We start from the raw sequence: 17236 nt of genomic DNA on the forward strand, positions 1-17236 counted from the left end.
GAAAAGCCTAGAGGAAGTAGAAGGAAGAAAATAATAAAGATCAGGGAAGAAATAAATGACATAGGGACTAAAAAAACAATACAGAGGATCAATGAAACCAACAGCTAGTTTTTTGAAAAAGTAAACAAGATCAAGGAATCCTTAGCCAGACTCACAAAAAAAAAAAAAAGAGAGAAAGGACTCAAATAAATAAAATTAGATATGAGAGTGGAGAAGTAACAGCACAGCAGAAATACAAAAGATTGTAAGAAAATACTATAAAGAACTGTATGCCAAAAAATTAGACAACCTAGGTGAAATGTACAAATTCCTTTAAAAATGTAATCTTTCAAAAATCAATCTGAAAGAATCAGAAAACCTAAATAGACCAATTGCAACAAATCAGATCAAAACAGTTATCAAAAACTCCCAACAAACAAAAGTCCTGGGCCAGATGGCTTCACAGGCAAATTCTACCAAACATTCAAAGAAGAACTAACTCCTATTCTTCTCAAGCTTTTTCAAGAAATTCAAGAGGAGAAAAAACTTCCAAGCTCCTTTTATGAGGCATGCATAATTCTGATTCCAAAACCAGGCAAAGACAACACAAAGAAAGAAAACTATAGGTCAATATCTTTGATGAATTTAGATGCTAAAATTCTCAACAAAATATTAGCAAACTGGATCCAGCAATACATGAAAAAAATCATACACTAGGATTAACTGGGATTATTTTGGGGAAGCAAGGCTGGTACAATATTCACAAATCAATCAATGTGATTTATCACATAAACAAAAGGAAGAACAAAAACCACATGATAATATCAATAGATGCAGAAAAAGCTTTTGATAAAATCCAGCTCCCATTTATGATCAAAATTCTCAGCAAAGTGGGAATACAGGGACCATAACTCAACATGGTAAAGGCCATCTATGACAGGCCCACAGCCAACATCATACTCAATGGGCAAAAGTTAAAAGCAATCCCCTTAAGATCAGGAACAAGGCAGCGGTGCCCCCTTTCACCACTCTTATTCAATATAGTTCTGGAAGTCCTAGCCACAGCAGTCAGACAACAAGAAGAAATAAAGGCATCCAAATTGGAAAAGAAGAAGTAAAACTTTTATTATTTGCTGATGATATGATACTGTACATAGAAAACCCTAAGGTCCCAGTCAAAAAACTACTGAACCCGATAAATGAATTCAGCAAGGTGGCAGGATATAAAATTAATACTCAGAAATCAGAGGCATTTTTGTACACCAACAATGATCTGTCTGAAATAGAAATTAAGAAAACAATCCCCTTCACTATTGCAAAAAAAAAAATAAATACCTATAAGTAAATTTAACCAAGGATGTTAAAGACTTGTACTAGGAAAATTATAAAGCATTGATAAAAGAAATCAAGGAAGATACAAACAAGTGGAAGCATGTACTGTGTTTATGGCTAGGAAGAATAAATATCATTAAAATGTCCATACTACTCAAAACAATTTATAAATTCAATGCAATTCCTATTAAAATACCAAGGACATACTTCAAAGATATAGAACAAATATTCCAAAAATTCATGTGTAACCAAAAAAGAATACGAATAGCCTCAGCAATCTTGAAAAAGAAGAATGAAGTGGGTGGTATCACACTTCCTGATATTAAGTTATATTACAAGGCCATTGTACTCAAAACAGCTTGGTACTGGCAGAAGAACAGGTATATAGATCAATAGAACAGAACAGAGAACCCAGAAATAAACCCGCACCTTTATGAACAATTGATATTTGACAAGGGTGGTGATAGCATACAATGGAGTAAAGACAGTCTCTTTAACAAATGGTGTTGGGAAAATTGGACAGCTACCTACACAAAAATAAAACTAGACCACCAACTCACACCATTCACAAAAATAAAATAAAAATGAATAAAACACTTAAATGTAAGTCATGAAACCATAAGCATCTTAGAAGAAAACATAGGCAGTAAGCTCTCCAACATCTGTCACAGCAATATATTTTCTGCTTTATCTCCACGCTCAAGGGAAATAAAGGACAGGATAAACAAATGGGACTGTATCAAACTAAAATGCTTTAGCACAGCTAAAGACAATATGAACAAAATAAAAAGACAAATCATACAGTGGGAGAGCATATTTGACAATACATCTGATAAGGGGTTAATTACCAAATTTTAAAAAGAACTTGTAAAACTCAACACCAGGAAGATAAATAGTCCAATGAAAAAATGGGCAAAAGAGAAGAATAGACACTTCTCCAAAGAGGACATACAGATGGCCAATAGGCATATGAAAAAATGCTCAACATCACTAATCATTAGAGAAATGCAAATTAAAACAACAATGAAATATCACCTCATACCAGTAAGAACGGCGCTCATCAACAAAACAACACAGAATAGTGCTGACGAGGATGTGGAGAAAAGGAAACCTTCCTGCACTGCTGGTGGGAATGCAGACTGGTGCAGCCACTGTGGAAAACAGTATGCAGATTCCTCAAAAAATTAAAAATCAAACTGTCTTTTGACCCAGCCATTTTACTTTTAGGAATATACTGCAAGAACACCATAGCACAGTTTGAAAAGGAGAAATGCACCCCCATGCTTATGGCAGCATTGTTTACAATAGCCAAGATCTGTAAACAGCCCAAGTGTCCATCAGTGGATGATTGGATTAAAAAGCTGTGTTGCATATACACAATGGAGTACTATGGGGCCATGAAAAGGAAGGAAATATTATTTTTTGCAACAACATGAATAGAACTGGAAACTATTATGTTAAGTGAAATAAGCTAGGCAGAGAAAGAACTATATCAAATGACCTTACTCACATCAGAAATCCAACGAACATTATGAACTGAGGAGTGGAATAGAGACTGAGGTGGGATCAAAGAATCCAGGGGAAAGTGGACAGAGGGAAAGGGGATGATAGGCTGATAGGATAGGATGAGAGCAGAAAAGCAAATCCTGGAGGGAAGGGGGGAGGGCATTATGGGGAGAGAGACAGGGGTTGTTACTGGTGAACACGGGTGACATTAGAATCTATGTAAACATAATAAATTAATTAATAAAAGAATTTGATTTTAAAAAATATATAACCCTTGACCATCCAGATTATCATTGTAAAACAGAATATGACTAGATAAAACAGAGTTTGATCTGGATATATAATGTGAACGTCTTTTGTTTTCCAACCTCTGCACTCCTTTGGACGTATACTTCCTATAAGGAAAAATATAGGTTTTGCTATTCCCCCCAATAACATAAACAATATTATACAATAGAAAATAGAAACGTTTTCTATCAGAAAATGGCATTCTGGAAAAACAAGTCACATTTAACTGTTGAAAATTATGAATATTACTTGATTTTCCTAAAAAAATGTATGTGATTTCATCTTTATTAGGGGTTTTATTTTGAATAAAAGGGTGCATAGAGGGGATAAGATAACATATTATGTTTAGGCAATGAAACCTCCAATATTATAGAAGTCTAATCTACAGAGAGAATACTACTGATTTGAAATGGAATCTTAAAAGTGAGAAAATAAGGTATTATTAAAGTGTACCCAGCAAATATTTTAAGGTCAATTTAAAAAAAATTAAAAGGGGGTATTCATATCCTGGAACTCCTACAGGTCTACCATATCATGCTTTCTACTTTAAAATTTTTAAATTTCTTTTGAATGCTGATGAACAGGAGACGCCAAATCTTTTTCACCTGCAAACTACTTCCTTCTTTATTTGATCCAGCTAATATCACTGTTTTGTCTTTTTCCAAATAGCTCCAGATATATGGAAAAGATTTATATAGGCAGATGGGGATACTCAAACCCCTCAGCGAGATCTTCTGAGCAGAGCTTTTAAGATACCTAGAGGCAGAAAAAGCCCAATAGAGATCAGGGGAACTACCAGCTTTTAGGATATGCCCTTAAAGGCTCCAACGCCCCAAAAGGGTCTCATAGGATGTCATCTGGGTCCTGCTTCAATAGTGGAATGGAAGGTCTAGCAGGGGTCGTCAAACTTTTAATAAAAACCACCCATTTTTGCAGTGCTGGTAGACCTGGTCCCTATCGCCCACTAGTGGGCGTTCCAGCTTTCATTTTTTTTTTTTTTTTTTCTTTTCTGTAGCTGGAAACCGGGAGAGACAGTCAGACAGACTCCCTCATGCGCCTGACCAGGATTTACCCAGCACACCCACCAGGGGTGACGCTCTGCCCACCAGGGGGCCATGCTCTGCCCCTCCGGGGCGTCGCTCTGCCGCGACCAGAGCCACTCTAGCGCCTGAGGCAGAGGCCAAGGAGCCATCCCCAGTGCCCGGGCCATCTTTGTTCCAATGGAGCCTTGGCTGCGGGAGGGGAAGAGAGAGACAGAGAGGAAGGAGGGGGTGGGGGTGGAGAAGCAAATGGGCGCTTCTCCCATGTGCCCTGGCTGGGAATCGAACCCAGGTCCCCCGCACGCCAGGCCTATGCTCTACCGCTGAGCCAACCGGCCAGGGCCCAGCTTTCATGATGGGCCAATCGCGGCGCTGTTTGGTTGTATGGTAGGGACCAGGTTGACCAGCACTGCAAAAATAGGCGGTTTTTTGGCCCTGGCCGGTTGGCTCAGCGGTAGAGCGTCGGCCTGGCGTGCGGGGGACCCGGGTTTGATTCCCGGCCAGGGCACATGGGAGAAGTGCCCATTTGCTTCTCCACCCCCACCCCCTCCTTCCTCTCTGTCTCTCTCTTCCCCTCCCGCAGCCGAGGCTCCATTGGAGCAAAGATGGCCTGGGCGCTGGGGATGGTTCTGTGGCCTCTGCCTCAGGCATTGGAGTGGCTCTGGTCGCAACATGGCGATGCCCAGGATGGGCAGAGCATCGCTCCCTGGTGGGCAGAGCGTCGCCCCTGGTGGGCGTGCCGGGTGGATCCCAGTCAGGCGCATGCGGGAGTCTGTCTGACTGTCTCTCCGTTTCCAGCTTCAGAAAAATGAAAAAAAAAAAAAAAAGGCGGTTTTTATAAAAAGTTTGACGACGTCTGGAAGCCTGCCAGACTTACATGCCTCTGCTGTGAGGAAACAGGGACACTGGAAGGTAGGCTTCCCCCTCGCTCCTCTAAGAGAGGGTTCAGTCTCTTCCAGCCCTGCTCCAGCCACCTATGACCTAACCCTGCCCAGAATGCTGGGGTTTGCCACTGAAGGCTGAAGGTGCCCAGGGCCGTCGGCCCCATCTACGACACTGTGGACGAGCCTAGGGTATTTCATCCAAGAAGCAGGTAAACTGATCTCATTTGCACAAGGGCCACTTAACTATGTCTTGCCTGAATAGTCAGGTTTTTTATTTTTCCCTCGAAGATCTCTGTTGTGGGTGTTGATAGTCCTATTATCTGCTGCTTTGTTTAATATATAGTGTTTTCTTTATTCCTCCTACCTCAATGCCCCACTCATATTTCAGGCTGGGACCTACTCTGAATTTAGAGCTCTCTTTCCCCCTTTTGCCAACTTCTATTATGAAGCTACCTTTGCCACCCAGCTTAGTGTATCCCAAGGTTCTCTTTACCAAGCCATAGTCACAGAGCTCCAGGGAAAAGCAACCTGGTTGCATCTCTCCAGGCAGAGGAGAACAGAAGCTCCATATCCACACATAATGCAGATGGCTTTTGCAGTCTACTTGAATCATTACCAGCTAGAAGCAGTGGTCATTGGGACTTGGACGTGAGCTGCAAAGTATAGAATTGTGACAACAATTCCAGTGCCATGCGAACTTTTCCTGGATATGGACTTTTCCTGGACTCCTGCTCCTTGTGACAGCTCCTAACAGACTGAACTGGGGTTGGGTTGCATTTTTCAGGGATTTGGCATGGTGTTGGGGCCAACTTGGACTTGGTGAACATGTTAAGGACACTACTCTTATATGGATTCTTGCTGTATTGGCCAAGAGTTTGTTTAAAGGCTTTAATCACTGTAAAAAAAAATAGAAGACTAGATAAAGAATATGTGGCACATATACACCATGGTATACTATTCAGCCATAAGAAATGATGACATCGGATCACTTACAACAAAATGATGGGATCTTGATAACATTATACGGAGTGAAATAAGTAAATCAGAAAAAAACAAGAACTGCAGGATTCCATACATTGGTGGGACATAAAAACAAGACTAAGAGACATGGACAAGAGTGTGGCGGGTATGGGGGGCAAGGGGAGAGAAGGAGGGAAAGGGGGAGGGGGAGGAGGAGGGGCACAAAGAAAACTAGATAGAAGGTGACGGAGGACAATCTCTCTTTGGGTGATGGGTATGCAACATAATTGAATGACAAGATAACCTGGACATGTTTTCTTTGAATATATGTACCCTGATTTATTGATGTCACCCCATTAAAATAAAAATTTGTTTATAATTAAAAAAAAAAAGAAAAGAAAACAGGAAGCCAAGAAGAGTTTAGGTCAGGATGTAATGGAATCAGAACTTCTATGAGCGCTGCAGAGAGAATCTGGAGTCTGGGAGATGACTGGTGGCAACCTAAGGCAACAGGCCAGGTGACGAAGGATGAGATCAGATTCTCAATAACTGAGGGACCAGCGGTGTGCTCACCCAAACTTTAGGAGAGACTGTGGCAGGAAGGGTTGCTTAAAACCTGCCAATCAGAATGTTCCTCTCTAAAATATTTAGGTACGTATTGGATTTTCTGTCCCTTTTAGAAATCTCTGCAGAAACAATTTATTACATGATGCTACAACTTAATCAGATTGCTAACATTGTTTTCCAATCGGGCGTTTATGCACAGGGATTTACTTCATTTCACTTATAAGCGATATAATAAAGGTGTCATGACTCAAGCATCAGACCATCCTTTGGTATAACATCTAGCAAAAACTTTTTTTTTAAATCACAGTATAGCTTGTAATTTCAATAAATCACAATATGCAAATTTCAAAAAAAGTGAGAAAATATCTAAAAGTTATTTCATCCTTCAACTGGAAAGTATGGCTGCTTCATTTAATTGACTTTGAAATATAGCTTAATAGAACATCTCATTTACACCCCAAGTCAGCACCCAACATTTTGATGGCAAAATGAAGGGCATTTACTTTGATATCTTTAATTATCACTCATTTAGAGGACAATGTGAAACACACTTTTCCAATTGGTGTTTTTAGAATCTTGAGTCAAAGAAAAGGAATGACAAATTAGCCAGAGTCTTTGTGGATACTTCAAAGTAAGATGAAAGGGAAATAAAGGGAATGTTAGCCACACATGCTCAATAAATGAAATACTAACACAATTTCATGACATGTTAATAACAAGGTAATATCATACTTAGAGACTTACTCAACATAATAAGTGCCATATATTGGATCATCAATCTTTTCCCAGCCATATGGAAGCTCTGAAAAACAAAAAGATATTTCTTTTAGTAAATAAGTAATGGATACCACAATTTCTAAATAAAAATTAATGTAAGTTAATTGCTTATGGATTTCAGAAATAGTCTACCAAAAAGGAATAATGCATTCAGAGTCAGCACCAAATTTCAGATGCACATCGTAGGAAGTATTAGAAGCACCGACTCGGAGATTGGCAAATAGACACAGAGCTCTGCTCTCTGAAGACAGACACTGGTCTAGCTGTTCTCTCCATGCCACGCAGTGGGATGCATGTCATCGTGTTATCACCACTCAAGGCGATACAAAAGGCAAACTGCTTTCCTGAAAGTGCATACAGCTTTCTTATTTATGTGTATTGTTAAAACGATCATTTCAGGATAAAGATCATGTTTTCAAAATATATTTCCAAGGAGAGCAAATTTTTTTTCTGATGAATGTAATGAAGACATTACAAATTTTCAAGTGATATCCCACTATTCAAGATGGTTAGCTTACTGTTCTCTCCACAGGGGTCAGATTTTGAATACTGTCTATATACTTTTGGGCACATTTTTTATAAAGTCTAAGATTCTAACCATAGTTTCCTTGACAATATGGTTTATATATCCAATATTTCATGGGTAATTTTAACACACAATATTTAAAATATCAACAATACTATAAATGCTACTATAGACAAAAACAGGCTGGTTGAAAACCAAGCTTTGCTTCATGATACACTGAGCCTTTATAATTATTAATTCTAAAATACAAATAGTGAGATCCTTTTTTAGATAGGTATTAATATTATGTATGCAGAATTTGAAATCTAAGTAAGATATTGGCATTCTTTAAATCATATATGTAAATAAAATTTTAAAGTCTTATTATTATAGTAGAAATATACTATATAGTAGTAATTCACTGTAGAATAAGTACAGTTATGAAAAAATTAGAATTACTTACAATCTCTCTATCCAGAAATAACCACTGTTAATATTTTGGTGAATTTCCTTCATATATATATATAAGAAAGAAATATATATATGCAAATAATATTTTTTAAAAATTAGGTCTTATGGTGCATATTAATTTTATAGCCTACTTCTGTTTAACAAAATATCAAGGGCATCTTTCAACACATATAAGTGTTGCTGCACAATATTGCCTTTTTTTTTTTTTTTTGGTATTTTTCTGAAGCTGGAAACGGGGAGAGACAGTCAGACAGACTCCCGCATGTGCCCGACCAGGATCCACCCGGCACGCCCACCAGGGGGCGATGCTCTGCCCACCAGGGGGTGATGCTCTGCCCCTCCGGGGCGTCGCTCCATTGTGACCAGAGCCACTCCAGCACCTGAGGCAGAGGCCACAGAGCCATCCCCAGTGCCCGGGCCATCTTTGTTCCAATGGAGCCTTGGCTGTGGGAGGGGAAGAGAGAGACAGAGAGGAAGGAGAGGGGGAGGGGTGGAGAAGCAGATGGGCACTTCTCCTGTGTGCCCTGGCCAGGAATCGAACCAGGGACTTCTCCACACCAGGCTGATGCTCTACCACTGAGCCAACCGGCCAGGGCCACAATATTGCTTTTAAAGTGGCACAGTAGTAGTCTGTGCTACGGCCAGAGTCTTTATAATCCCAGCAGCTTCTATTATTGAACATTGGGATTTTCAGGGTTTTTTATGTATATATCATCTGTGTTGGATTTACTAAAACCTGTAACTTTCATCATTTTACTAGTAATTTAGTAATGATAAATTCCTAAATGTAGGATTTTGGATTAAAGAGCATGCATCTTTTTAATGCTTTTGATATACAGCCAGATTTCTATGACTTCACAATCACAGAAGGGAACTAAATTATAATCTCACTGAGTGACTTTGTTTCTCTGTATCATCAAATTAAACACAAGTCCACAATTCCCATCCAAACTTTGAGGGACAGATAAGTTTTAGAATTCAGTGTTTTTCTAATTTTAGAAAGTTAACATAATGCAAATTCTTTATAATCTATAACATTCCAAGCAGAGTCTGGGGAAGCACTTTATAATCAAACACATGAGTATTTATGCAGCCAAAATCTATAATTCACACTAAGAGGCAGAATTGAGGAATACTTCGTATCAGTTAGCACTGGTTTGCGCCCAGATCAGTTTATGTTTTGTTGTCAAATGAGTTCCAAAAGGCAGTTTTTAGAGATTTTGAATAGTAGGTATATAAAGTATTATGTATCATTATTTTCTTCCATTTTTCTTTTCTTTTTCTTAAGTGAGAAGCAGGGAGGTAGAGAGACAGACTTTCACATGCACCCGACTGGGATCCACCTGGCAAGCCTCCTACGGGGCAATGCTCCGCTCCTCTGGAGCTATTGCAGCTTTGCTCAGCAATCTAGCTGATTTTAGTGCCTAAGGGGAGGCCATGGAGCCATCCTCAGTGCCCAGGGCCAACTTGCTTCAACCGAACCACTGCTGTGGGAGAAGAGAGAGAGAATGAGAGACAAAAGGGAGAAGGGGACGGGTGGAGAAACAGATGGTCACTTCTCCTGTGTGCCCTGACTAGGAACTGAACCCAGGACTTTTACACACTGAGTTGACACTCTACCACTGAGCCAATGGGCCAGGGCCCATTATTTTCGAAATCAATCGAATTGATGTTAAAAAGGCAGTTCATAATTGCTTTAATTTACCTTTCATGGATTTTTTGTTGGTTTGAATATTTTTATTTGTCCATTCTTGGGCAATTATTTTTTCTTTTGTTCATTTCTCATTAATTTTTATTAATTCATAAGAGCTCTTTACTCATTAAGGATACTTATTCTTTATTCATTAAGGATATTTATGTTGCATATACATTAAATTTGTTTAGATTTTTATTTTGTTGAACTTTTTTTTAACACAGAAGTTTTAAATTTTATTTGGTAATTTTCTCATTGCTTTCCCCCCCCCCCTTTTTTTTTTTTGGTGACAGAGACATAGAGAGGGACAGACAGGCAGGAAGGGAGAGAGATGAGAAGCATTAAGTCTTTGTTGCGGCTCCTTAGTCTCCTTAGTTGTTCATTGATTGCTTTCTCATATGTGCTTTGATGGGGGTGGAGAGATTACAGCAGAGCGAGTGACTTCTTGCTCAAGCCAGTGACCCCATGCTCAAGCTGGATGAGCCCAGGCTCAGGCCAGCCTCCTCCGGGTTTTGAACCTGGGTCCTCTGCATCCTAGTCTGATACTCTATCCACTGCGCCACTGCCTGGTCAGGCTCTCATTGTTTTCTTTTATGGCTTCTATCATTGAAACTTAGCTTAAATACCAAAGAAATTTTTCTAGTGTGACTTTATTTAATAATTCTTAGATTAGTTATATCTTAATAAAATTTTAACAGCAAATTGTGGAGTACCTTAAGAAATTTTTCTTTCAAAATGATAATAAGAGCAAACTTTTGGCCCAGATACTGACCAATTTTTATGTATTAACTCATTTTATCTTAACAGCAACTCAGAATTTAAAAATCCCTGTCCTCTAGTTTTAGCAATATTAACCAATTTAGATATCAATTTAAAAACTGTGTTCAACACAAAATAAATAACAATTAAAATTAAGGAGAATAACTATCTAGATGGTTTCCCCAAATCCTTCAAGCTACTGGAGAATTGGCTGTTAAAATGAAGAATCCATTTGCGAATGTCTATTGGGTGCCATTTATAAGACTTTTACTAAAGTAAAAGAATATACAGAGGACAGCAATCAACATTATGAATATTTAATATTAATATGGCTGAATACATGGATACATACTTAATTAGGCCTAATATAATTTCATAAATACAATAATAAAATAATCATATTCAATAACATATAAAAAAAAAGCCTAATATGATTAATTTTATGGATACTAGTCTTCTTAATGGCATCATTATATGGAAACATGTATGGTACAATTTTTAATTATCTTTTATAATTTTAACTATTCCTTCATAGATTCATCTTTGAGTCCTTTCTGAGTAAATTACTAATTCAAAGCAATGTACCCCGGCAGTACAAATTTCATTGATTCTTTATCTTTGCAGATTTACAGCATCAAAGGTTCTGTGAACATTTAAATATTATCCTTTCTCCTGCTGTGATGAGGTATTTATCAGAATTTAGGGGGGAGGGTAAGTTTTTCATAAGATATCAATATATTGTGTTTGTTTGTCAGCTTGTTTTGTGTTTCTAAACTAAACTACTGCCCTGGCTGGTGGGTCAGCGGTAGAGCATCGGCCTGGCATGTGGAAGTCCTGGGTTTGATTCCTGGTCAGGGCACATAGGAGAAAGGTTCATCGGCTTCTCCACTCTCCCCTCTCTCCTTTCTCCCTCTCTCTCTTCCCCTCCTGCAGCCAAGGCTCCATTGGAGCAAAGTTGGCCGAAGCACAGAGGATGGCTCCATGGCCTCTGCCTCAGGCTCTAGAATGGCTCCAATTGCAGCGGAGCAACGCCTCAGATGGGCTGAGCATGGCCCCCTGATGGGCACGCTGGGTGGAACTCAGTCAGGTGCATGCAGGAGTCTCTCTGCCTCTCCTCTCCCCCCGCCCACTTCTCACTTCGGAAAAATACCCCCCCCCCAAAAAAAAGAAAAAAATGAACTATTAATTCGTGTAAAAATTATGTTATAAATAGTTGTACTTTTTTTTCTTTTTGAAGTGAGAAGAGGGGAGGCAAAGAGACAGATTCCCACATGTGCCTGACCGGGATCCACCTGGCTTGCCCACTAAGGGCTGATGCTTTGCCCATCCGGGGCGTTGCTCTGTTGCAACGGGAGCCATTCTAGCACCTGAGGCAGAGGCCATGGAGCCATCCTCAGGGCCTGGGGCAACTTTGCTCCAATGGAGCCTTAGCTGTAGGAGGGGAAGAGAGAGATAGAAAGAAGAGGGGGAAGGGTGGAGAAGCAGATAGGTGCTCCTCCTGTGTGCCCTGCTGGGAATTGAACCTGGTACTTTCATACACCAGGCCAATGCTTTATCGCTGAGTCAACAGGCCAGGGCCATAAATCATTGTACTTTAAAATAAAGTATTAGTGGTCCTCAACTCACATTGTGAGATAAAATGATACATTATAGCTCTAACATTCTGTTATAAGAGCTACCATTTGTAGCCTGACCTGTGGTGGTGCAGTGGATAAAGCGTTGACCTGGAATGCTGAGGTTGCTGGTTCAAAACCCTGGGCTTGCCTGATCAAAGCACATATGGGAGTTGAAGCTTCATGCTCCTCCCCCCTTCTCTCTCTCTCTCTCTCTCTCTCTCAATCTCTCTCTCTCTCTCCTCTAAAATAAATTAAAAAAATAATTAAAAAAAATAAAGAGCTACCATTTAATTTAAAATATTTGCAAGGGATTGATTGATAGATGAATGTTACAATAAACCATTAACACATACATACATTACTTCACTTATATATACATGGGTATAAAAATCTACAACCAATATTTTAAAGGTGTGTGCATATTCATTATATATGCATGTGTATTTATGTCTATATATCCATATATATAAATGCATATATACATATGTATATATAAAAGTATGCTTATCTGCATGTGCAAGGGTGTTTGTGTGTAGTCCCTTTAATGATATTTGTCTTGAGCAGCAAAGAAAAATTTTGGTTAGAATAATAAAAAAACCACAATCTTTTCATCACTCATAAAAAGATGTTATAAAATAAACTTTTAAAGATTATAAGCTGGAGTATATGTACATTTAGATGATGAAAAGTTAAGAATCATCTTTCACTGTGAAAAATGAGCTATTTGGACTTGAACTAATTTTGAAAACCAATTGAATCTTTTAAAATTAAAGCTAACAAATGAAAAAATAATTTCCAGTTTCATACTATTTGCTCAATCAGAAAAGCATGTATCTTGGAGCACTTGGGTCCTGAGTTACTTAGAATATTTTATTCAACAATACCTGACAAATTTATGGATGATTAAGGTCACGCCAATGAAAGAGTAACATATACTATGCAAACGGAAAAATAAAGACTTGAGATCAGCAAGGTTAGTGCTGCATTAAAAACTGTTTTAATTGAGATCTTTTTCAGGCCATGGCACAAAGGAGCAAAGTCAATGATTAAATATTCCTACAGTGATCCCTTCTGCAGTAGTCTGTGTAAATGTCTAGATTAATTTGTACTCAGTCATATAAACTTTGCACAACTGCATAGAATCAAAAGATTAAGAAGACTTCCTGTTCTGCCCGGATTCTGCCATAGCTCCTATGCTTTTTATTTACATTTACATGCTCTTTCCAAATTTTATTTGTTTTTTAGGTCCACTTTTATTGCAGGAAATAGAGACTCCTTCATGCTAACTCACAAGAAATCGTTTTCAGGCTGCAACTGGGAAACTTACAGAATGCAAGGACAGTCTTTCTTATGGAAACGAGACTCAGATACAGGAAAGCTGTATGGAACCTGGGATACACTAGCTCAGGGTATCTCAGGAGGATCCCTCCTGTCTGCTTTACCTTGTCTTTTAACTATGTCCTTTATCTCTGCTGTTTCTTTCTCTCAGTCCCCTTTCACTGAGTAATCTCCTTGCTTCTCTTTTACTAGCTGGCCACCTCTGGTGCTTATCTTATACCTGTCCTGCAATGGTCACCCCAACTTGACTATAAGTTACTTTTTATATCTAGCACTGCTATTGCTACTTTGATCTCTCAGTTTCCCAATACTATATCTTAACCTCCCCCACTGCCCTGAGAATTCATTAATCCAGTTCATTTTCTTGGAAACAGATCCAAATGGTGGTCCTGGCAGATCAGCGTCACGGCTGCCTCAGGTTAGGGACACATCCACAGAGTAATCAGGTATGGCGGGGGTGTGCCCTAAGGTAGACATAGAGCTGTGCTTGTGAGAATCTGTAAACTAACTGGTAGTACTCTTCAAAATGTCAAGGACATGAAATAGAGAAACTGAGTAATTGTCACATTGTGGAGGCAACTGTGGAGATAGGAAGACTAAATGCACTGTAGGATTCTGGATTGGCTATGGGACCAGAAGATGGACAGAAGTGAGACAGCTGGCAAAATTCAAATGAGTTGGATATTAGTTAATATCTTATGAATGTTGATTTTCTGGTTTCAATAATTATTATTTGTAAAAGATGTTAACATTAGGGGAAGGTAGGTGAAAGTTATGTGAAAATACTTTGTACTATTCTTGTAATTTCTTTAAAATCTTAAATAATTTCAAAATGAAAACACTGAAAAAGCTGTTTTATCAACTCTCACTATCAGTTAAATGACTTCTACTCACACTTTATTAATATTCAATCAGATACATATAACATTGTGTTCATTTGAATAGTGTTAAATTTTTAAATAAAATGAAAATGCAGAAATTTTCCATTTATATTATTTTCTATTATGTTGATATTTTTCTATAGACTTTTAAGAAAGTGACTTTTAAGTTTGCAATTTTGTCATTTTTTTTCCTACTGTCTATCTTTATGCTGGAAAAACTAGGTAAATAGCACATTCAGAGTTACTGCATCTTTAATACTAGAAAATACAGATTCAATAATATGAGTTCAAAATCTAGAGTCAGGCATTGCTCCTTTTCTGGGAGGCAGTGTCTTGTACAGGCCATAGCACAGGTTATGTTAACCCAGATAAAGTTGTTCGTAGGCCCAGCCTGGTGAGCAGCTTATAATTCTTTTCAAATACAGGAAAGCAGACCAATTTAGGAAGCCTACAAAGTAAGATAGTGGAGAGGAATAGGGACCAGAGGGGAGACCATTTCCTTTCCTCTATCTTATTTTATTTGGACTAGTTTTAATTTTATTTATTTATTTATATAATTTTTTTAGGTGAGAGGAGGGGAGATAGTGAGACAAACTCCTGCATGTACGTGGACCAGGATCCACCTGGCAACCCCATCTGGGGCCAATGCTCGAGTACCAAGCTATTTTCAGTGCCTGAGGCTGATGCACTTCAATAGAGTTATCCTCAGCACCCAGGGCCATGCTTGAATCAATCAAATCACAAGGTAAGGGAGGGGAAGAGGTAGAGAAAAAGGGAGATGGAGCAGGAGAGAAGCAGATGGTCACCTCCTGTGTGCCCTGACCAGGAATTGAACCTGGGATGGCCATATGCCTGGCTGATCCTCTAGCCACTGAGCCACTGGCCAAGGCCTAATTTTAACAGAACATAAGAAACCTACAGTATTTCCTTAGGCTTAATAATGTAATGTATAGTACATAATATGATCATAGCTAATACTCATTTAAAATATTTTCCTACAGACTTTATTAGATCCTGGCTGTATATGTACTCTACAAGTCAGGGGTAGAACTAAACTTTCCTGGAGAAGGTATATGATTTTTACTCCCAAGCAGTCATCAAGAGAGTGAGCTTTTACAAGAAACACCTTTTTTTTTTTTAGAATAAAAGAAAAATGAAGGAAGAAAAGTATACTGTGCAAGAATAAATGGAAAAAATGACATTTTTCTTATTAATAAACTTTTTTATATCTTTGTCTCTTTTTCCTTTTATTCAAAATGCAGTTGTAATTATAAAAGCAAATTCTGGATACATTCTTGTTTTTAACTAAATCTATATAACAATGACCACAGTCACAGTTCCCCATATAGATTTGAAAGAGTATCCTTCCAGACCTTTTTATGTGTATTAGGACTCAAATTTGCTCCTCTTTAACAGAGAATTTTATTTCATTCAGTCAGGAAAATAATCAAACAAAACAAACTATGTAACCTAAAATTAAAAATACAAAATGTTTATTTATGTTCTATCATCTTCTTCAGAGTGGGCCCATATGGAAGAGCACAGACCTATTTAATTTCATGGAAATCTAGGCTATGAGGTCTTCATTCATGGGCACATAGGCACGTTCCTATTTCACAGTGGGAAGCACTGGCTGAGCTGTATTCTATAGCACTGACATTTAATTCATGTTATCATGTGGATTCAGCTGAGTATTCCATCACCACAGTATTATAATGCACTTTTAAATTATTGACCATGATTTCATGAACTTGTTCTTGATTAAAAAAAGTACAATTGCTCAAAAAATTTCAGATAAAGTTATTCCTTATTGTATCTTACCAAACTGGAGTAGAAAATGTACAAGATTATCTTGGCAGATATTGGTGCATAAAGAAATGTGTACTCAATAATGTTTTGGGCTTTCAGCGGTCCTTGGTGCCTGTAAAAAAGCTGGCAAATATAGATATAACCTTTTACAATGCTAACTTAAAGATGACAGAGTAATCTACTTGAAATGGTACAAGAAGTAGTGGTGGGAAAGCAGAGTCATAGTTGGTTTATATTTTCAAGCTGCATAAGAAAATGCAAAAGTGATGAACCTAGTAATTTTGTGTGTGTGTGTGTGTGTGTGTGTGTGTGTGTGTGTGTGTGTGTGTATTTTTCTGAAGCTGGAAACGGGGAGAGACAGTCAGACAGACTCCTGCAAGCGCCCGACCGGGATCCACCCGGCACACCCACCAGGGGCGATGCTCTGCCCACCAGGGGGCGATGCTCTGCCCCTCCGGGGCATCGCTCTGCTGCGACCAGAGCCACTCTAGCGCCTGGGGCAGAGGCCAAGGAGCCATCCCCAGCGCCAGGGCCATCTTTGCTCCAATGGAGCCTTAGCTGTGGGAGGGGAAGAGAGAGACAGAGAGGAAGGAGGGGAGGGGGATGGAGAAGCAAATGGGCGCTTCTCCTATGTGCCCTGGCCGGGAATCGAACCAGGTCCCCCCGCACACCAGGCCTACGCTCTACTGCTGAGCCAACCGGCCAGGGCCCCTAGTAATTTTTTTAAAAAGGACTTGAGAAGCAATTATATGCTTAAGATTTCAAAATATACCTTGTCAGTTTCTCTCAACTTTATGAGTTTATTTTATGAGTTGATCTTAATCTATCCAA

General features: G+C 38.8%; 1 protein-coding gene across 3 annotated transcripts in view; it reads right to left on the reverse strand.

The window, feature by feature from the left end:
- The window catches only part of MAGI2 (membrane associated guanylate kinase, WW and PDZ domain containing 2), a 1711587-nt gene that overhangs the window by 427114 nt on the left and 1267237 nt on the right, over positions 1–17236 (reverse strand). For all 3 annotated transcript variants that reach the window (XM_066354483.1, XM_066354482.1, XM_066354484.1), the window contains one exon: positions 7301–7358. In XM_066354483.1, coding sequence (XP_066210580.1) covers positions 7301–7358 — 58 coding nt within the window. The remainder of the gene's footprint in view (positions 1–7300; positions 7359–17236) is intronic.

The sequence above is a fragment of the Saccopteryx leptura genome, chromosome 12 (assembly GCF_036850995.1).
Source record: "Saccopteryx leptura isolate mSacLep1 chromosome 12, mSacLep1_pri_phased_curated, whole genome shotgun sequence".
Classification (NCBI taxonomy): Eukaryota; Metazoa; Chordata; class Mammalia; order Chiroptera; family Emballonuridae; genus Saccopteryx; species Saccopteryx leptura.